At 42.0% G+C, this 22,467-nt stretch overlaps 1 protein-coding gene across 10 annotated transcripts in view; it reads left to right on the top strand.

The window, feature by feature from the left end:
* PKHD1 (PKHD1 ciliary IPT domain containing fibrocystin/polyductin) overlaps positions 1-22,467 on the top strand; it is a 416,955-nt gene that overhangs the window by 125,752 nt on the left and 268,736 nt on the right. For all 10 annotated transcript variants that reach the window (XR_006532025.2, XM_044776842.2, XM_044776843.2 and 7 more), the window contains one exon: positions 16,417-16,629. Coding sequence is in view for 9 of the 10 variants with exons in the window: in XM_044776842.2 (XP_044632777.2) it covers positions 16,417-16,629 (213 nt within the window). In the remaining variant the exon portion in view is untranslated. The remainder of the gene's footprint in view (positions 1-16,416; positions 16,630-22,467) is intronic.

The raw sequence follows: 22,467 nt of genomic DNA on the forward strand, positions 1-22,467 counted from the left end.
TCTTGGGGAGTAGGCCCATTGGTAGGAATGCGAGGGTAAGTAGTGTACGTCAGTTTCTGTACAAATAGGATTCAGGAGTTGTTGACAGGAAGCAGGCTTGCTTACAGTGAAACTCTGAGATTTTTATCATAGAGATATGGGTCATAGGTTCCAGAAAGGATGAGAACGGGGAAAGGACACAGATCAAATTTGATTCAACAGATGACTTGTGAGTGCTTCTTAAGTGGCCAGGAACTCTTTGTGAGATACAAGAAAAAGTGAAGAATAATATTTAATGTCAGTGATGTGCATGATCATTAGATTAAAAAATAGAAAATAGAAAAGAGTAAAATTTCTAGTTCTAAAATATGTGATACAGGCAGCAGGCAGAAGGTAGACTGAAGTACTTGGAGTGTCAAGGATGTAAGATTAGAGTCAGATAGCGGAAGGAGGTGAAGAGCATATCATTTGTGTCTGACACATGTTTGATCATGCAGATATCAATATACACACTGAATCAAAATTGGAGGAACTTACCCATCTCACTTAATGGAACTGTGTGTGTCCAGTAGTTCAGGCCAGAAACCTTGGAGGCATCCTGGACTTCTTTATTTTCTCACATCCCATGCCCAATACATCAGTGAATCTTGTTGGCTGAATCTTCAACATGTGTCCCATTTATCAGCGCCTCCATCAGTACCAACCTGGTCCTAATCAACTTAGTGTTTGGCTGGGACCTTTTCAAATGGCCTCTTCTTTGGTTCCCGTGTTTCTAATTCTTTGTGTTCCCTAGTAGCAGAACCCTAATCTTTGTTTGCGGCAGCAGTGTACCCAGATAAAATATGGTATTTCCTGACCTCCTTTGTAGCTAGACATAGCCCAGTGGCTAAGAGCTGGCCAATGATACGTAAGGGATGTGTGGTGCAAGACTTCTGGGAAATTTCCTAAAGTAGAGCTGACCTAGGAGGGGGCATGCCTTATTTGTCCTCCCCTCTTTCTTTTCCTGCTTCCTGGAATGTAAATGTGATAGCTACATGTTCAGCTGCCTTCTTGGACCATGAGGTGACTCATTAAGGGTGGGAAAGTCAAAAAATAGAAGAAACTCAGGACACTGATGATTTTGGAGTTGCCATACTAGCATGGCACCATGGACTGCTCACCTGTGACTTACTTTTATGATAGAAAAACAAGACTTAACGTGTTTAAGTAATTGGTATTTGACTTTTATGCTAGAGGCTAAAATAAACCTCTGATAGTTTATTGTCCACATCCTTTAAAAATATATCAGATCTTATTACTTCTTTCCTCAAAACCCCCCAGTGGCTTCTCATCTCACTAGAAATAAAATCTGAAGTCCTTATCATTGTCAAACCTCTGGTCCTTTCATTCATCTTGTCTTCCTCATTCACTCTGCTCTAGCTTTTCTATGAATATACTAGGCACACATCTACCTCAGGGCCTTTGCACATAATGTATTTTGCCTGGAACATTCTTCCTCCAGGTGTTCACATGGCTGGCTCACTTATTTCACTCACTGAGAAAATGTCAACTTTTCAGAGAGGGCTTGCTGGCCATCTTTTCTAAAATTGCAATCACTCTGTACCCTGTTATTCTCTATCCTTTTATTTTGCTTTACTTTTCTTCATAGTACTTATCACCACTTGACATATTAAAATTTACTTGTTTGTTTACAGTCAGTTTCCTCTGTTAGAATAATCTGAAAAGGGCAAAGGACTTCACCAATTTATTTACTACTGTCTCTTCACTGTCTAGGACAGTGCCTGACACATGATGAAGGTTCAAAGAATAGGAGTTGAGTGTTGAATAGATGGACAAGTAAAAGGATGCAGAGTTCAGGTCCTGAATGAAATTTAAGCAGTATAATTTTTAAACCCTTGCTGTCTTAAATATCACTTTTCCCCCAGCTAATTTACTTTCACTGTCCTTCATTGTGCTCACTGATATATGTATATGCCCATATATATATATACACACGTACAAATATCCACATATTTGTGTGTATGTGTACACACATACACACATTAATTTACATACATTAAAATACACACACACATATATATATATGTATATACATCTACATGCTTACATATAAAGGTGTATCATTATGAGTTTTAGGAACATAAAATCTATTGGTAAGTTATTTTTCCATTTCTAAAAGGCTTTTGAAGAATGCCTTCATTGGCAAAGAACTCCAAATCTCAAACATCTGTTTGATATAGCATAGCTCGAAACCTCTAATGTCTCCTCTTGGTCAATAATACGCGTGAAAGTACTTGAAGGATATAAAAAGGTATTCAAATGTAAGATTGAATCATCATCATCATCACCAATAGGAATTCACTCTCTCAATGTCTGTTACTCTCTCTCTTTTTCATATCCATTCATGGTATCAGAAAAATAGCTAAGTGGCATTTTCTTTATTTTTTTGATACCATCTGTGGGCTGAGATAAAGCATAAAAAATTTCAAGCCAGAAAGGAATATCTTCAAAAGAGTTTAACAAACAAATATGAAGTATTATAGTGGAAGTACTTTCTCAGCCATTTCCACAATATTACAAAGAATACGTTCTACAAACAGTATGCACACGCTTTGAAAAGATTAGTGCTAAATAAAAGTGAAACTAGCTCACCTAAGAACTATGTTTGGAACTACTGTATGAAAATATTGCATCCTCTATATTATTTTTCCATTGATGGAAGCCAGCGTCCCAATATAAAGAGGACCAGGCTCCTACATCAGGAAAACCAGCACTTCCACCTGTGGCCCTCAAGAGGCTCAAACTCTCTGTGCCTTACTTATATTTCCATCTATGAACTAGAATTGATGTTTTTTCTTATAAAGTAGAAAAGAGGATTATAAATTTCTTAAAGGCAATTGGGAAATAGCACCAAAGGCAGTGTTTTTGCTGTTATTTATGACACTATATACACTGATTCCTGAACTTTATTGAAAAATGGCAGATTATTTTGTGACTGTGATAAGAACTTCAACTATATTTATTATCACTTTACTTTAATTAGCAAGAGATCCAGAACTTTTGTCTACTTACCCTCTCTATTTCTTCCCTCCCTCCTTTTTTTAATAAAAAATTATTTTTTAGGGGGTACTGTTAAACACAAAAGAGAATTAACCCAATCAATTAATACTAATGAGCTTGGATGAAAATAGGCATATTGCCTTGATTTAGTTAATTATATTTTTTGTTCTTTTATGTTAAGATGCCCAACGGCCATAGGCATCGCTGAATTAAAATTTATTATTTTATTCCAAGTAATTATGATGAGCCATAATAACAAAGAAGGAATGTTACCCTCTTGTCTGAGCCATTATGCATCCTGGGCAAGGATCTTGGGCTTGTGGTCTGTAGCTGGGGAAGCGTTCATATTTTCTGAATGAAGCAATGAATCTCTCTCTGTTCTGGTGTTCAAGCAGCTTGACTTGACGTGGTCTAGAGATTCCGATAATAAAGGGTCAATTAGAGGAGGATGAACTCTAGAAACCGCTCTTCCTTTGGTGTTGGACTTTCAAAAGGAAGACATTTTGTCGTTTCTTACTACTTACAATGCCATCACTTTAAGATGCTTGAGCAGAAAGTTGTTTCCAGTCTCCTTTGCTGCTGAATAGCGCACTGGTTTCCTTTAATGTGATTTTCTATTTCTTGGTCTATTGGTGTATACCAAAGGAGTTAAATTCTTGGCAGGCTTTCGAGCCAGAAAAAACTGAGTCTAGATCTGGGCTCTGCTTCTTACCAGCTCTGTGACCTTGGGCAAGTTGAGCAGCCTTCGTAAGCCTCAGATTTCTCCTCATTAGACTTATGCCTGTTATAATGACAGCAACAGGAGCAGCGATGACGAACGTTTATTGTTTGCTATTGTGTGACAATACTACAATGTACTGCCCAACTCACATGGAAGATTTGTGTATTAAATGAGGGAATATTTATAAAGCCCTTAGCACCCGGATTGGTCTAGAATAAGCACTCAATTAATGTTAGCTATTTCTTTTGGGCTGAAGGGGATAACAGAAGAGATGGTTGAATATCAGGTCTAAGTTACAATTTTATTTACAGATAGTAGCTGCTTCTATATACAAAGCAAACTGGATTACTGAAAGAATTAGCTGGGTAATAAAGACCTTGGATTGCTTTTGCCTCTGTTATCTTCAGAAGGCGTATTGAAGTGTTTTCTTTTCTATGGCAAGAGACGGAAGGATACAGAGGTGCATGCAGCAGAGTCTATCGATTTGGTTGCCTCCGTTCTCCTTGTTATTTTGACTCTGTGGAAGCATGTTTTTCTGGTACAGTTGGGAATGCGGTCTCATTTTTTTCCAGACTTTTTTTTTAGTCCGCAGTTTTGAGGACAGTCAGTTCTCTTTAGTCTATTATACTTGGAATTTCTATAGCATAGAAATGATTATTTTTGGCTTATTGAGATGGGCATCTTCTCTTGACCTGCTATCAGGTTCTTTATAGAGTTTCTTCCTCCTTGACAAGGGTTTGAGGATTTCAGAGGGATGTATTAAGTGCTGTACCCAGCACAGCCTTTCTTTTATCCCAGGGATTACACAATTGGTTCCTCCTACTTAGCATCGAAACAGCCTCAGTTTCAGTAGGTGCATTCTTCAGGTAACACTTTACAATGCAACGATCTGGGAATGCTATGAAACAGGACTTCCCTGGGACATTACTTGTGTTCTCTCTGTGCATCAGGACCATGGGAATCACTGGGAAGTTACCCTTTGCCTCCAGTTTTAAGACTTCAAAGAGGCCAGCTTAGATGAAAGGAAATCCACCTGAAGGCAGGCTGGAGTTTTGATAAAAATGAAATATCATGCATTAATATTTCTTTCTCTCATAACCACAGAATGTCTTGGTCAACGTAAGAGGGTTTTGTGGGCTGGTGAAATTTGTTGCAAATTGGTAAGTTTAAAATAATTTATCTGCAAGTTGGTTTAAAAGGAGATCGACTAAATTGCTTCCTCTCTTGGTTGAAACATGGCTCTTTCAAGGCAGGAGATGGTATGATTACACACAGACAGTGCAACAGGCTTGATTCATTGTAGTTTGGTCAGCAAACTGGAGGTCTCCAGTTTGAGGCAGCCATAGACTGTTCTATGGCTTTGGATAAGATTCTGGTCCTCAAATCAATGCAGAAAATGGAAATGATGATGACTCCCTCCCCTTTGTAGGAGAAGACTGGCTTGTATAAACCTTTACTGGATGTTAATGCTGTTTGTGTGTGCAACCCTGTGGAGGAAGTTTGAGAAGGGAGTTATTCAACTTTCTTGCCATATTTTCCAGCATGGTGTTCCCAGAAGGGGCTGGGCTGTGCAATAATCTAAAGCAAAAGCCTGATGAATAAGTCAACATCAGAAAGAATTAATCTAACTTTTTTACAATCCATCCTTAATTCCCTTTACCTGCTGTGGCTCTATGTGTCAGTCTTTTCTTGGTGACAAGTTGGTGTTACTTATTTAAAGAGAGAGGACTTCGCCTATATCCAAAGCTAAGTGGATCATTGATAGAATTTTTAATCAGCTAAGAACCTGAATTACTTTTATATCAATTCTTTACAAATTTAATATTAGAGTATGTTTTTCTCTTCCCTCTACCTTTGGGTAAGGTGCAGTCTAGGCTATAAGCTTAAGAAAGCAGGAGCCAGTTCTGTTTTCGCCTACCTTTATATTGCCAGCACAATTATATCTCCGGGCACGTAGTAGGTGTTCAAATAATTGTTGAATGAAAGAACTAATGAATGAATTTCTGACCTAAAGAGGCAGATTAATGTTAGTTGTGACTTTCTCTATGATCAGAGCCCTTCCTGGTATCCTCAAATGTTAGTGAATTAGTCCAGACAGTGACCAATTCCATTTACTATTTGTGTATCTGGAGATCAGAGACAAAGGCTTTTTAATGTGGGGGACACTTGGCTCTGAAACTCCTTATTTTTCCCAATCAGACAATGACTTATATTATTTACCTCCAGAGAACGGTCCCAGACACACTTGATTAGCCTTAAATGAAAGATAAGCCAATGCTGTGAGAAAGGACATGCTTTCAATAGATGGGCAGACAGACAGATAGATAGATATTAAACAATTTACAGTTTTATGTCTTGACAACTTGGATATGGTAACATGAAAAATGCTACCGAAAAAGACCAGTCCCTTCCTAGCACAGAAGCTATAATACTTTCAGTAACAAAAGATAAATGTTTCAAACTTCCTTACTTAAAACCCTTCGTTGGCTTTCCATTAGCCCTTAACATTGTCTAAACTCCTTAACATGGCTTCCAGGGTCCTTCAGGACTCGGTGTCTCCTTACCTCTCTCCCTCATTTGTTGATTAATGATTCCCACATCCCATTTTCAAAACTGGGAGTGGAGCTAGGAATCTGGGATGCTTGTGTATCTGGGATTCTTGTGCAGATTAAAATATATTGGAGACTAAGCATTTCATTGCTATTATTTCCCATGTACTATAATAGTCCTGGGGGTCAAGTAAAAGGAGGAGATATTCTTATTTTTTAAATAAACAAATACTATGAGGAAATACTTATCTTTAATTTCTAAAATTATTGTGCTACAGCCAAATCAAGTTTATAATATTCAGAGAATAATTATATTTGGAACCTTTTGAGTAACAGATTGCTCAGAGAAATGTACCCAATTGCAGGGCTGGTCAAAAACGTGATTGGCTCAATGCTAATTGAACTGTGACAAAGAGACGAAGGAAGTTATTTGAATGAGCACCTTGGTAGCTAGTGAAATTTTTACCTGCCTGGTACAGACTTTGGGGAAAAGATAGGTTTTATTTGTTTGCAGGGGTCTTTTTTGGTCTTTTCTGTTTCCCCTTACAAATAGCTTTCTTTCCAAGATCTGAAGTGACTCTTTAGAAATCCGTGAACAGCAGAGGTCTGTGAGCACTTAAATGCCAGAAGCTTTGTTGATAAAAGGAAGTAATGATTTTCTGGAGATAGAAAGGAGTCCAAGGTTTAGTTAAGTAATAATTGATAACAGTAGCTATACTGACAAAGGCATTTACTTATATCTCAGTGTTTGAGTTCCTTTAAATATTTCCATATAGTTTCTCTTCCAAAAATATGTTTACATTTCTGTAATTAGCAAAGAGTTAATCCATTTATGGGGTTAACTTCATGAGTTTGACATTTTATAGAGAAAGCAAAAGCTGAGTAACAATCTTTATCTTCTTTCTCAGTTATCTGTAAAGTTGGACAATTCACTAAAACCAGGGTATTACCATTCATCTGGAGCAATTAAACACCACCCCAACCTTCTGAAAGCAGAGACTGTATTTTTTACATTTGTATTTCAGCGTGTAGCAGAAAGGCTGGAAAATGACAGGTGTTGGTTCAATGACAAGGTGAATGAATCTGCAATTCCTGCCTTGTATGTCTCAGCCTGTTTTAGATGATAGCAAACAACGCAAGATCATGAACACTTAGGGCAATCGCTTCATTTTTCTAGAGTGGTGGTTCTCAAAGTGTAGTCCCCGATTGGCAGCATCAGCATCAGCAGAGAATTTGCTAGAAATGCAAATTTTCGGGCCCCACAGCTAACCTACTCTGGGGGTGAGGCCCACCAATGTGTGTGTTAAGACCTCCAGGGGATTTAGGTGCATGCTCGAGTTTGACAACTACTAACCTAACACAGTAAAGGGAAGTATGTAGAATTGTCAGGCCTGGAAGCCAATTAACCTGGCCTGACTAGTCTTTTCCCAAAGGCTATGCAACCCTGTGCAAAGAACTGTGGAAACCAGGCTGGCCGCATTGGATGGGCATTGGATGGGCATATCCTGAGCATGGCATTTTCAGTTGGATGCAGTTCTCTCTCCTGCTAGGGAAATCTGAGCTGATGAAAACTTGTTCTCCCAACTGCTATTGTTCGCAGCTCTGAGTCAGTGGTTTTATTTCAGATATGTTTTTTCCTCGACACTGCCTGTTTGACGGCAGTTCCAGGTTAATTAAGGAATTAGTATGTGGCATCCATCGGCGAGGTGTGTGATTCTTTTCCTGCATCCTGAGAACGCTTTTGCAAACACTTTCTAGTTCATATTTTCTTTTTTTAATCAGGCAGAGACATTACAATTAAAATACCGTTAAAGTGATTCTGGCAAGTATTGCAATAAGCATGTTTTTTAATTAAAGGAAGAACAGGGGGATGCATAAGCAGCATCAGCTAAAGGGGAAAATTTCATCCGATATCTATTTTAATTGAAACGAAAAAAAAAAATCAGGAAAAGCAGCAGGAGCAGAGCCTGTGCTTGAGTGAGCGTGGCTCGCTCCCAGGTTGCTAGGTTTTGTGTTCCATGCTTGATTAATTAGTAGCCAGCCAGAGAGTCCATTCCCTTCGCCCCCAATCCTTAAAGCCTGATTTATGCCTCACCTCCCCCATGAATATGTGAGGGCTCAGGCATCTATTTCCTGAGCTGCTAGTGGATAGGATTATGGAGCGTGCACTGAGCTCTTGGGGGTTCTCGTTTGCCAGCCAAATTGATTTTCCGCCTCTCTAGCCGGGGACAAGCCCACCTCGAAGGCTTCCAGGCTCTGCTCCAGTGGATCAGGCACAAGTCTAATCCGGATCTTGCCAACAAAGGAAGCTGTGTGCATCTCCATCACAGTGCAGGCTTCAGGCTGTGGCTGCCTTCCCTAAACACTACTCTTCCCGCCTCTTCCTCACCTCCTGCAGATGCCCACCTCCACAGCAACATGGTGCAGCAGTGTGCCCCAACTATGCCCAGATCTCTCAGCCAGCATCCAGGCAGAGTAGGAACTGTCCATCCTGAATGGATGACCATCTATAATTCTCCAAGGAAAATGAATTCCACAGGCTTTCCTGTCTCTTTGACTATTTTTTCTTTTTCTTTTGGTGAGGAGGATTGGCCCTGAGTTAACATTTGTGCCAGTCTTCCTCTATTTTGTATATGGGATGCTGCCACAGCATGGCTTGATGAGCAGTGTTTAGGTCTGTCTCAGGATCCAAATCCACGAACTGTGGGCCATTGAAGTGGAGTGTGTGAACTTAACCACTATGCCACTGGGCTGGCCCCTTTTTGACTATTTAGTGACTGGAAAGGTAACCAGATATAGGCTGCTAAACTTTTTTTTTTTTTTTTTTTTTTTGAGGAAGATTAGCCCTGAGCTAACATCTGCTGCCAATCCTCCTCCTTTTGCTGAGGAAGACTGGCCCTGAGCTAACATCCGTGCCCATCTTCCTCTACTTTATATGTGGGATGCCTACCACAGCATGGCTTGCCAAACGGTGCCATGTCCACACCCAGACTCCGAACTGTCGAACCCCAGGCCGCTGAAGTGGAACCTGCGCACTTAACTGCTATGCCACGGGGCTGGCCCTAGGCTGCTAAACTTTTTAAGAAATTACTCACTGTTGACACAAAGAGCTCAATGGAGGTTAATCAATATAGATAAGTAAATTGGATAATTTACATCTGAAAGTTTAGATAGTTCAAGCTTTGAGTAAATGAATTATCTGGTTTGGTGATATAGATTGATCTGATTCATTGGGCTGTTCAGATCCCTTCCTGGGTCTTGCCTCCATTCACCTCTGGCTTCCCCTCTGCTTAAAACTGGCATCACTCTCCCTGGGTTCATTTCATCCCCTGGTATTCACGTCCTCACCAAGGGCACTCCTGCTCTGTGCCTTTTCTCCCAAGATCCTCCCAAAAATGACACTGAGGGTTTGCCATCTTCATCTACTACCTTCATGGTTCTTAAAGTTCTTCCTGGAGCCGGTGTCTTTACAGCCTTCTGATTCTTCTCCTAATTCACTAATTCTTTGACCCATGTTCAGGAATCTTACTGCTTCCTCTCCTTATTATAGTCTCTAAATATTAAAATTTGACAGCTTGTCCCCTTTATCTCTATTCTGTTCTCACTCTTCATGTTCTCCTTGGGAGACCCCATTCACTCCTATAGCTTCAACTCCTTTTTATCCAACTAGTATTTAGTGAGCACTTACCACATTCTCATATGCCAGGCATGGTTTTAGGTACAGGGGCTATGGCTGTGAATGAAATAGACCAAGATTCTTGCTCTCACGGCATTGATTTCTATAAGGACAACAGTCAAGTAAGCAAATTATATTTTTTGTTAGATTTCCTGAGCAGCATGGAGGAAAAACACAGCAGGAAAGGTGGGTAGGGGGTTTGGTGGTGGCTGGGGGACTTGCACCCAGTGAGGGCAAAAGCTGTGAGGCAGAGGGAGCAAGCAGGTCAGGGTGGCAGAAGGATCATGAGCCACAGGGAGAGTGGCCCGGAGAAGACCAGTCCTGTAGGGTTTGGTAGACTTTCACTCTGAGCGTGGTGGGAGCCACTGGAGAATTTTGAATGGAGAGGTGACATGATAAGGTTTACATTTGAAAAGAAGTCACATTGAATGCTGTTGTGAGACTAGACCCTGGGGCAGGGACAACGGCAGAAGCAGAAAGCTAAGTTAAGAGGTTGTTACAGTAGTCCAGGGGTGAGAGGAGAGTGACTTAGACCTCAGCGATAGATGTGGAAGTGGTGAGAAGTGGTTGGATCATGGGGATATTTTGAAGGGAGAATGCGTAACATTTCCTGAAGGGTTGGCTGTGGTGTGAGAGGGAGTGAAAGCCAACTCTAGGGTTTTCAGACTGAGCAACTAGGAGGATGAAGTTGCCATTTAGGGAGATGGGAAGGACAGTGGGAAGACTGTGGGGCAAGATGAATTTGTTGGATGTGCTAAGTTGAGAAGCTTATGAGATCAAATAGAGATGTTGAGTAGGCAGGTGGGTATGTGAGTCTTGAGCTGAGGGTGGAGGCTGGCCTTGGAGGTAGAAATTTGGGATTCACCAGCAAATAGCATATGATGGTGTTTAAAACCTTAAGATGAGACAACCAAGGCAGTGTTCATAGAATGATAACAAAAATGATCGAGGGACGGTCTTGAGACACTCCAGGTGTCAGTGGTTGGGACAATCAGGAGGGATCAGGATGCCAAGAGGGGAGGTAGGAGGAAACTCAAGAGGGCGCAGTGCTGGGTGAGGGAGGGGAAGGAGTTTCAAAAAGAAGGAGTGACAGAGTGTGTCAGATGCTGCTGGCCACTCAGGAAACGTGAAAACTGAGCTTTGAGGCTTGGATTCAGCAATGTGGTTGCCATTTGTGACCAGGACCAGTTTTAATGGACTTATCAGACTAAGGCCCAATGGGGCAGGGTTCAAGCGAGTGGAGAGAAAGAATTGAAGATAGAAGGTGTAGCCAGCTCTTTTGAAGAGTCTTATTGTACAGTAAAATGTTTAGACTCTAGATTTTTTTCTGTAAGGGGGAAAATAGCTAGAACTGGGTATTTGTCTTTCTTAAAACACACACAAGAAATCGTTTTGTGGTTATTACAGAGGATGGCTAATTGTAGGCTTAGCCAAAAGCAGGTTTGGAGGTACTTTGCAAACATTAGCTAGCTGCTAAAGTCTCTTTTACTTCCCTTTAAAAGAAATGAAAGGGATGTTTAATGGAAAGAGGTGATTACATGTAAAAAGCTGGGTTCATTATTTATTTTAGAGGGGAAGTATCAATAATGATGGTTGATTGATTTTTATAAAATTACCCAAGGTTACTTGTGGGACATACTCGGCTCTCATGAACAATCATCACAAGCAAGTTAAGGTCACGGCCAAAGGTTGACTTCAGCCCTGCTCTTTCTTTCAGCTTTCAGAAATGGGGTCAAGCTCTATAAAGTGGAGAAACGAAGCCCCCACTGCCCTCCCATACTCAAGTCACTATTCTTTAAGGCAGCCCACTGTATATTTGTTTTAAACTAATAAAGTGGGAGGATAAATCACTTGGAGACTTGGCATAGAGTAAGATTAAATATAAACTTGACATTCTTTCACATCAAGAAGACTTTACTTTGGCTATCACATAATTATTTCAATAAAAAATAGCTGAATTTCTCATCAAACTCTCTTCTTCCTTTACCTAGATTTCCTTAGATTTACCACTGATCAAGTGATGAGGGAAGGCTTTTTAGGGGAATAATGACTATCATATTAATTCATTAGTCCTGTTGATAGTATTCTTGTCGACACACATCCTTCTTTTTCTTTGGGCTGAGCTTTTCTCCCTCCATTAACGTCATTATAAGTTCCCATCAGTAAATGACATTTTTAAATTTCTACCAATTTGTTTTGTTGTATTTAATATTTTCCTTGATGGTACAAGAGACAAAGCCCAAGTTTACAAATTTGCTCATCAATCCCTGTATTCTGTCAAAAATCCTTTCCAGAATGAGGCGAGGTATATCTATATTAACAAAACTCGTTTTGAAGGTCATTTCGGACAAAGGATTCCGGCATATGGTAGGTTCTTAATAAACGTTAGCTCCCTTGTTTACCCCATAGTCTTGTTTGAACTCCTGACTGTGCATGGAATACCTTTCACAGGTGAGGTTCAAAGTTCACCACGGCATGGGCAGGTCAGGAAAACATGAGTTCCATGTCTCCATCAGGGTCAAATGCACACCTGACAGCATTCTTTTATTTATTTATTTTTTTGGTGAGGAAGATTGACCCTGAGCTAACATCTGTTGCTAATCTTCCTCTTTTTCTTGAGGAAGATTGTCCCTGAGCTAATATCTGTGTCAATCTTCCTCTATTTTGTATGTGGGACCCCACCAGAGCATGGCTTGATGAGCGGTGTGTAGGCCCACACCCAGGATCCAAACCCACGAACCCTGGGCTGCTGATGCAGAGTGCATGAACCCTACCACTACGCTATGGGGCCAGCCCCCGACAGTATTCTTGATGATGTAGATGTCAAATGTTCTAGAACTGGAAGGAGCCTTAGTGAATGCAGGATTCAACTCTCTACTTCACTGATGAGAAAACAGACCATCTCTTAGCATTGAGTAGGACAGATTTGAGAACTGAATAATCTGAAGCCCAGCAGTTTTATGGGACTTCCTGAGGGTCGTTCAGAGGCCAATAGCAGAGTCAGGACAGGGACCTTGATTCTGTGCCCTGTCTCCATCACTTGCTCATCAAGGTCACTTCAGATTTCCTGACTATTTATGAGGGAGGAGTCCTGCCGTGCAAATCCATGGTCCACCAGTGGAAGATAATTAGTTGGGACATTAATGACATGTGGCTATGAGTGAAAAAGTTTTAATAAACATAAGACTGGCCTGTACCACAGGCCACATTTATTCTCTTTTGTTCACAGCAGGATTCATGATTATTATTGCATTTCTAATGAATATTCTTGTCATTGTAACGACAATGGAAGGGAAAGTGACAGTCACAATTGCCAGTAGGTCCTTTAGGAGTCTGGTGAGCAGTGTGGTGCCACTCTGGTATCAAGGCTATCGATCACCAAAGGATTGTTTCGTGCTTCTTGGAAAGTTTACATTTGAGTATGATCTATATGCCGTATTTCAGAAGGGAAGTCAGGACACCAATGGTGAGCTGCTGGAAGGAAGTGGCCTAGTAGTGCTAAAGGGATGGAGCAGCTGTGGAAAATTGAGCAGTTATAGCAATAATGGGGGAAGTGAAGATGAGGAGTGTGACAATAGCAGCAGACACCATGGCAGGAAGAGTCTCATAGGTGTCAGACCCAAGACCAGGGATCTACAAGCATCATTTCAAGAAATGTCACCGTGATTCTCTGAGGGAAGAACTCTTACTGTGCACATCCAGGTGGAAAACTGGATATCCACATGGGGTGTGTTGTTCTAAATTGTGGCTGAAAGGAAAGAGCACTTTAGGAGTTGGAGTCCAAGTAAACATCCTGTGACTGTGACTATGATGGTGTGTGGCTCGGGTTTTAGGATCGATGACTAGGAGGCTTGATGAAGGGGGCCGAGGAAAGCTGAAGAGAAATGTTAGGACAGAAGGTCAGGGAAGAAGTGGCCTCCACATTTGACCATTGAGTCAAATATTTATTGATCACTATCTCTGCACTAAGATGGAGGTAAACAAAAACGACTAAGGGCATCTTCATTTTCTCCCTGTCGTTTCTCCAGTACATGTTTAAGTACTTCCAGATGAGATTTCTGAGAACAACAACCACCCAACTCAGTAATTTGGCACATTGGATTTAGGATGAAATTTAGCAGATGAAGAGCTTTTGTTCTTCCCTGCCCCTCGCCAAGGCCCTCCTTATTACAATGGAACTTGCCTTTGGAGCCATTTCTGACACCTTGCCCTCTCCACCTCCTTGCATATCTTTAGCTCACTGAGATAACATTAACTTAGAGATGTAAAAACAACATCCTTTCTGAGAATATGGGAGTGTGTGTGTGTGTGTGTTTGTCCATTAGGTAATTCAAGTACGTAAACCAGATTCTCTAAAAAGATATAACCATTTATTCCTTTGCTCAACAATTATATATTGAGTGCCACCTACCTATCAGTCACTGTTCTAGACATTGGGAATACACAAGTGAACTAAGCAGGGAAGTGTGCTCATGAAGCATGCATTCTAGTGGGGAGAGGGCAGACAGTAAACATGTAAATACATAATATGTCTGATGTTAAGCGTTATGAAGAAAAATATACTTGGGTAAGGGGCCAGGGCACACAATTCTGTATAGACTGGAGAGGGCAGGCCTCAGTGGGAAGTTGACATTTGAATAGAAACAGGAGGGAGGGGCTGGCCCTGTGGCCAAGTGGTTAAGTTTGTGCGCTCCACTTTGGTGGCCCAGGGTTTCGCTGGTTTGGATCCTGGGCATGGACATGACACCGTTCATCAGGCCATGCTGAGGAGGCATCCCACATGCCACAACCAGAAAGACCTACAACTAGAATATACAACTATGTACTGGGGGGGCTTTGGGGAGAAGAAGAAGAAGAAGAAGAAAAGAAACCCAAGAAGAATGGAAACAGATGTTAGCTCAGGTGCCAATCTTTAATAAGGAAAAAAAGAAACAGGAGGGAGTGAGTCACATGGATATCCAACAGAAGAAGAATGCAGGTAAAGGAGGAACAGACGCACAGGTGTTAGTTTGAGAACTAACAAGCAGGCCAGTGTGTTTGGAACAGATGAGCAAAGGGGTGAGTTTTGGAAGATGATGTTGGAGGACATGGGATGTTACTGGACATGGGATGGCCGATAGTGAGGGGCCTGCATAGCCCAATGGAAGGCCTCTGACTTTTCTTCTGAGATGGAAAGCTCCTATAGGGTTTGGAAAGAGGACCCCTGCTGTTTCCAGTATAAAGGCACAACTCTGACCACTTTGTCACAGGATAGAAGAGTCTAGTTCAGTGCTTTGCAAACCACCTACAGGAGGGAGACAGATTTAATAGCTCATTCAAGCTAAAGTGTTTGTGTATATGGGGGGCTTTAATTATTTTGGCATAATTGGGAAAATTCTGCATGAAATGCAAATGTTCTAAATCCTTTTAAAGAAAAGTATTATAAAGATGAACATATGTTTTATGATCTTAAGTATTTATTCTCACAATACCAAATAATTTTATTATAAAATAATATTCCTATGTTACAGAAAATCTGGATATTAGAGCAAGACGGTGCCCATATCCGTTAAGGTTATTTGATTCCAAATAACAGAAACCAACTTTCTTTTAAAAAGGAAATTTACTGGGAATGCAGGGAGTAGCTTACATAATTTGTGGAAAGTCTGGAAAGTCAGATGTAGAAGTGAGAGCAATCAGGGCATTTGGAGGGGGATTGGCAGGTGGGGGGGTCTCAGAAACGGAAACTCGTCTCTGGCTCATTAAGATACCACCACTGGAATTGATGAGATCTAAACATCTCCAGTCATCTCTTCTCTTTTGCTTCAGATTTCCATTTGAAGCCTGGGTGCATGACTTAGACTCTGGAAGAACAGGACACCATGGTTGACAGTCCCTCTGTTCAATGGAGCAGAGCGGTTCCTTGAGGAAATTAGGGTCTATTATCAAAAGAAAAGTACAACGGATGCTGGTCAGCTAAAGTGCTACAAATGTCATGATGGTAGCACTAATGACACTTCCTTGTATCATGATTCTTATAATTTTGGGACATTTTCTTCTCCCTATTTCCTCTTCACTTATTTCTCAGTTCTTTTAAAATTTAATTTTGTATACGCTGCTTTTATCTGCTGCTAAATGGTAAAAATGGTGACCTTCTCATCTCTATTTAACCGTTCCTATCTTGCTGGACATTTAGGTTATTGGCATTAAAAATAATATCAATAAAGCTGCAGTGAATATTGATAGCTAACCTAAGCTGGCTTAGTAATAGAGTGCTTCTACTTCTGGGTGTCTGAGCCACTCTATTGTGCTTCTAGAAGAGAGGGCAAGATAAAATGAGTCCAGTTCCAGCAGAAGTGTATAAATGAAGAGGCTTTCATCAGACATTGGAACTGGCGAAAGGAGGAGGACTTATGCTCTCAGGGACTGACCATCTTCTCTTTGGCCGTTAGGAGGCAAGCTGATTTTCATGGATCCAGGACCCATCGAGCTCAGGGCACACTCCATCCTTGTTTCCCATGGTGGAGAGCTCCGGATTGGGTCCGAGGACAAGCCCTTCCAAGGCAAAGCTGAGATCAAACTCTACGGGAGTTCCCACTCTACCCCCTTCTTTCCATATGGTGTCAAGTTCCTGGCTGTGAGGAATGGAACCCTGTCCCTGCACGGTGAGTGAGGCCGTGGGCCAGAGGAGATGGGGGAGAGCTGTGTCTAGCCAATGTGTGGGCAACGGGGAAAATGACAAAACTACTTAAAACCCTTTGGCTGTTAGTTGCTGAGGCAACAAAGTTTATCAGAGCACAGGCACTATTTCCTTAAAAAAGAAATATTAATTGTTGTAATTCCTGTGGCAGAGTAGATTATAGTTCCCAATTATTTTTCCCCTTCCTATAAGAGGGTTATACACTTCCACCCACCGTCAGGTGACTTTCTGTGCCTCCCTGTGGGTGGACCACCCTTCCCTGCCCCGCTGAGAGTGGACTTAGCCAAGGACTTGCTCTGGTCAATGGAGTGTGAGCGGAAATGATGTACTGCATGGCCAAGTAGAAGTTTTAAGAGCTGTTATAATGTTTTGGCTATTTTGCCCTTTTCCCTCTGCTTGAGAATAGCCTGTCCCAGATAGGGGCAGCTCCTTCGTCTTGGGAACCCGAATGACAACACGGGCACAGCTGCAGCCAACCTACTGCTCTCACGTATGTGAGTGAGGAATAAACCTTTGTTGTCATAAGCCACTGAGATTTGTGTTTGTCACTGCAGCACAATATAGTGAAAACTGCCGATCCAATTAGTCAGCATATACCGATGGCTGTGTACTCTGATGGCATCACAAACAAATAGAGATGACTCCATTTTGTTGTTGTTGTGGTTGGATTCCCCTCCCGTGAACAGGGTTCAGTTAGAGTTCTGCTTAGCGTCCTGTTACAGATGGGTTGGGTGTTTATGGATTTCTGGGAATACACAGGAATTGGGCTACAGTGTGTTTCTGCTCCAATTTTATTTGCCTTCTGATCACCTAATCCCACTTTGCAAAATGGACATTTTTACTTTCCTTGAGATTCAGGAAATTACTAAGAGTCTGAGGATGATCCTTAGCATTAACTGGAAAATTTAAGTATTAAATAATGAGCTTTAAGTATCTTTCAGTAGATACTTATGTGCTTTTGCTTACATTGCATGAGCCAAAGGCAGAGCAAAATGTGGGCTCCAGGTAGTGGCCCAATCTCCAGAAAACATGATGCTGTCTATGTTGGCATTTCTGTATTGGCATAACAAGATAAAACCCCACTACCTATCATAGGATAATTGTTAGACTTGGGCGTGAAGCTATGCTGAGGAGTCTGCCATTTTTTCTCCGTAAAGGCTCTATTGTAAACTGTGGGCTCAATCATTGTCTACTAAAAAGCCCTCTTTGCCTTTTTTGACTTGCTATGAGAGAAAGCGGGATCTTTTTGTCAAGTATTTATTGTGTTGACTAGGAACCATCCAGGGTGCTAGATACTGGGGATAAATTTTATAAGGTTTAAAATATCTTGTAACTATCTGGACAGAAATTCAAAGTGCCTGTGCTGTTCTTATGTTCTCTATCTAAGGAGGACTTTTTTCTTCTATCTACATCAGCAGACGCTAACATTGATCTTGTAACCCAGGATCCATGAGGGTCTTCTATCTCTTCACACATCAGCCATGGTCTTTACATGTTTATTCTAGTCCGGCAGCACTTAGGCCATCAGACCAATGTGTTGCTGTTTACCACTGAAAACACATAGCTGGAGAACAAGAGGGCACAGATCAATGTTTCCACCAGCCCACAGAGCATCTGAAGGACCCTGAAGCTTAACACGGACCATCTGGTTTGACAGCCAGTGTCCTATACAAGGCAGATGACACAACTCCAGCTAGAAATGGAAATTTAAATGAAGAAGAGGGAAAACGCTCTTAATTCTTTTACTCTGCTTCTTTCATTCTAACTCCTCTCATTCTCACCGTCTATTACGAAGGATCAGTGAAAGAGTTCATAAATATACCTTTATGTGTCTGTATTTTAAATGTCCCCTGTGTGGCTAAGCCTTTGTGTTTAAACAGATGTCAAGTTAAGAAAATCTCTAGTGCCATTGCTTACAGTCAAAACGGGGCAATTAAAGCAGAATAGATGCTTCTGATATGTTTTGAGAATTCCGAAAGTAAAAAAAAAAAAAAATGTTGCTGCTGTAGCCCTGCCATGTGACTGGATACTGAGAGTGCAGACTCCTCCTCTCCCTCTGCTCCCCTCACTTCCATCTTCTCCCCTCCTCTCCTTCTCTTTCTCCTTCCACCTCTTCTTCCTCTTCCTCTCCTTTCTTGTATTCCCAGGGTTAGGTTGGCATCAAAAACTGTTTTACCCATTTCCCCAAAGCCCTGCCAATCCAGGAGAGACTAGGATCTCTCGCCAACCACAGAGCTTGCACAAGGAACACAGGCAAAATCAAGCTATTTTCCTTTCTGACGGGATGCGGCCGCATCGCGTTCATTTGACAGAGATATCATGTAGAAAAGAGCTGAGCCACTGGGTGAGAGGGATTCCTCTTTGCAGGTGCTGTCAGAGAATCCCAGTCACAGCCTGAGGCTCATCAATCCTCTCCCTTCCCCTGGCTCCCTAACCACCTGAGGTCTCAAACAGATTCACCCTCGGGTGTGGTGGTATAGCCTGGTTAAAATCGTTAGGTAATTTCACTGGCCTTTTTCCAGGGCCAGAGGTGGGTCTGGTGACACTAGGGCTTTAGGGAAAAACTAATTTTCCTTTGCTGTCAACTATGTAAAACAGTGAGAAACTTGATTCACTGCTTTGCACCCAGAAAATCCCTAATGACCCAGAGTTCACTCAGCTTCCCAGGATGATGTAGTGAGGAGATTCACCAACTTTAGGGCACAGAAGACTCTTCTTGGGGATATTTTTAAAATGCAGATTTCTGGACCTCACCTCCAGCATGTGACTCAGCGGGCCCGAGGTGGGCCTAGGAATGAGCATTTCAATGGGACCCTCAGGTGATTTGATTCAGGTGGTCCACTGACGACACTTGGAGAAATGCTGTTTTTCGTGGTTAAAAGTTTTGGAATCACAAATCATCCAGTTCTGCCATTTATCAGCTATGACCTTGGACAAAACCCAGGAAAACACAGTCTCCACCTCATAGACTTATGCTTGTGAACTGCCCCAAAGTATCTGGCACACAGTAACACTCAAGCAGTGTTAGCTATAGCTAACTTGGTTATATTCTTTTTTTCCCCCAAAGCACTGAGTACCCAGAGCCTATGATCTCCTATTTTCTTTTAGGGGGAGGGGGTTTTGTTTCAAAATTTGGCATGGGGCCAGCTCTGCCTAGAGATTTTTCTCCTTATTAATTTTCTTGTCTATCTCTTTTCATCAGAAGAAGAGCGAGATCTTAGCTCTGGACATCATGAGCTGACAACATTCCCAGGCATGTTCTGCTCTGTTCCCACCACCTAGCAAACACCTCTTGATTTTAATCTCTCGCAGCGCAGCTGCTTCCCACAGTGGATAACCGCCATTCTCAGGTGTGGTTACCCTAAGGGCTTCTTGGAAACCATTTGCATGGGCCCAGTTTAGCCAGAAGCAGAGCACTGCGTGATACAGGAGGCCTTTTGCAGGCATTTTATTCCTAACCCCCAACAGTCAGAGGACTGACTGGTGGATGCTAATTTAACTCCAGTGCGGGTCATAGAGACTCACACAAATAGGTCTGCGTGTCAGTCATATAGCTTTCCCCACCTTCTCCCTCCCACCTCATTCTTCCTTGCTGCCCCAGTAACCCTTCTGTTCCAGCTGATTTTTATCATAGATTAAAATCACTAAGCAAACAGGCTTTGCTGTTCAGCTGTCACGAGGAAAGATGGAGTTGAAGGCACGTTTCGTGTTTTTCTTTTAATGTAGAAAAGCTCTCACACTCAGACACTCACACACACACCTGCATGCACACACCCCCACACGCAGCAGCGCTGTCTTTCTCTTTCTCTGGGTTTGGAAGCGGATGGGGCAGGGCATGTTCTGAATCTCTGGTGGAGATCAGATGGTTCTGTAAGTTCTGTCAGCTGCTCGCTTTGCTATGTTAATATGACTCAAGGGTCGCTGGATTCCTCCAGAGGGGCGGGCTGGGGCTTGGGTGGTTGTAGTCAATAAGGAAATTTCACTCTTGCCTTTTCCTTTCCCCACTCTGTCTGCCAATCCAGGTTCACCACCCCAAACCGAGTGCCAATCACATGTCACTTTTCCAGGGGGTCGCTGTCAGCCTGGGTGACGTGAATTTTTGACAATGTAATTACGGCCCTTGCTTGCACAGTGGGAGTCTGCGCGGGATGGGGGGGGCTTTTATTGATCGTCCAGCAGGGAAATTTATCAATGTCTCTCCCTTCATTTCCAGCTCCTCCCTGAGAAATTTGGCTGACAGTTTCTTAGAAGGAAAAGCAATCTTATGGCCTTGAATGGACTTCTGTCTTTGTCCTTTTCAAGAAATTACAAGATCCAGGCATTAAATATAAATGACAGTTTCTGGGAAAGCGAGTATGTAGGAGCATGATTGAGGAAAACACTAGCACAATTGTTATAAATATAAGAACTTGGTAAGAATAAATAGGAAAAACACTCTAAACAGGCAAGTTTAGATAGGGTTTGGTTCCCTTCATAAAGTGGCAAGTATCTGTATTTAAATTCCATGCTTTTTTATAGGTACTGCATATGCACACTGTTATTGTAGTTGCTGAAGGTGTCAGGCTGTCGTTAAGAATGGAATCAGGGGTGTGGAGTTAACGTGCGTGTAGGAGGGTGTTCCTGGTCAGTGGTTTTCATACTGTGCCCCACAAAATCCCACTGTTTCTTGGAGGAGCTTCGGGAGTTCCACAAACAATGAAGTATTTGGGGGTCAGGCAATGAAGGTTTAAATTGCTCAAGTCATTGACTCATCACTTTGCTCTCTGTCCTGTATTTGTGTTAAAGTAATATTTCATTAGAAGAAAGAGTTCCATTGCTAAAACAGTGATTAAAAACAACTCTGTTAGCTCATCCTCTTAACTTTGGTGTGAGGGTCCCTTGAAGACTTCAAGGCCTCTCTTGTGTGATTCATTATTTCCCCAAGACTGATCAAGCTCAGTGAGTGAGGAACTCCTATAGTCTCTTCTTTGATGTAGGGTGAAACTTCTCAGAGGCCGTTTTCATCTTATAGCAATTTCTGTATGTCCAACAATATGTTTTCCGATCCCTGCTGTTTTGTCACCTGCTCAGTCGTTTCTGGTCTTGTCTCCTCTACATCCATAACATCTCCTCTTGCCCCTGCTTCTTACCTATTTCTTCTAGACCACAAGTCTATCCTTACCTTCTGCCTCTCATTCCTTTGGGCTGGAATATAAACCATGGCTGTGGCATGGCATTTTTATATGTAGTTTTACTACTCATAAAATGTGTAGTTTTAAAGGATGGAAACCATGTGCAAACAAACTTAGACAAAACAAAGGACTTGGGAGCTCTGGATCAAACTGCAGGATGGGCCGGAGGGCAATTGGATTCAGGCATGACTGCCTCCAGGGGTCCCAATGCTGTCAGGACTCATTCTCAGTCTCTCACCTCTGGGTCTCTCTGTAATATTGACTTTACTGGTCCTACTCCTTAATGTCCTCTTCCGTATGGCTACTGCATTTCCTGGTTTCACGTGGACTTTGTTTTCCACCACCAAAGAAAAGAGCTCTTTGTTCTATCATCAGCTCCAAAAATAACCAGGGGAGGCCTCACAAATTCCAGCTTGATTTACCCAGAATACTTAATATACATGGCACCCAGGGGGATGGGGCACTGTGATTGCCCCAGCTCGGGTCACTTCATCAACCATCAAGGCTGCGGAGAGAAGGCCATGTGAGCACATGCAACTCTGCCTTGACCAGTGGCCAGAGAGGCAGTGGGTGTGCATGTGTATGTTTATATATTTGTGTGAGTGTATGTTTTGGGGAGCTGATCACTAAAA

The sequence above is a fragment of the Equus asinus genome, chromosome 8 (assembly GCF_041296235.1).
Source record: "Equus asinus isolate D_3611 breed Donkey chromosome 8, EquAss-T2T_v2, whole genome shotgun sequence".
Classification (NCBI taxonomy): domain Eukaryota; kingdom Metazoa; phylum Chordata; class Mammalia; order Perissodactyla; family Equidae; genus Equus; species Equus asinus.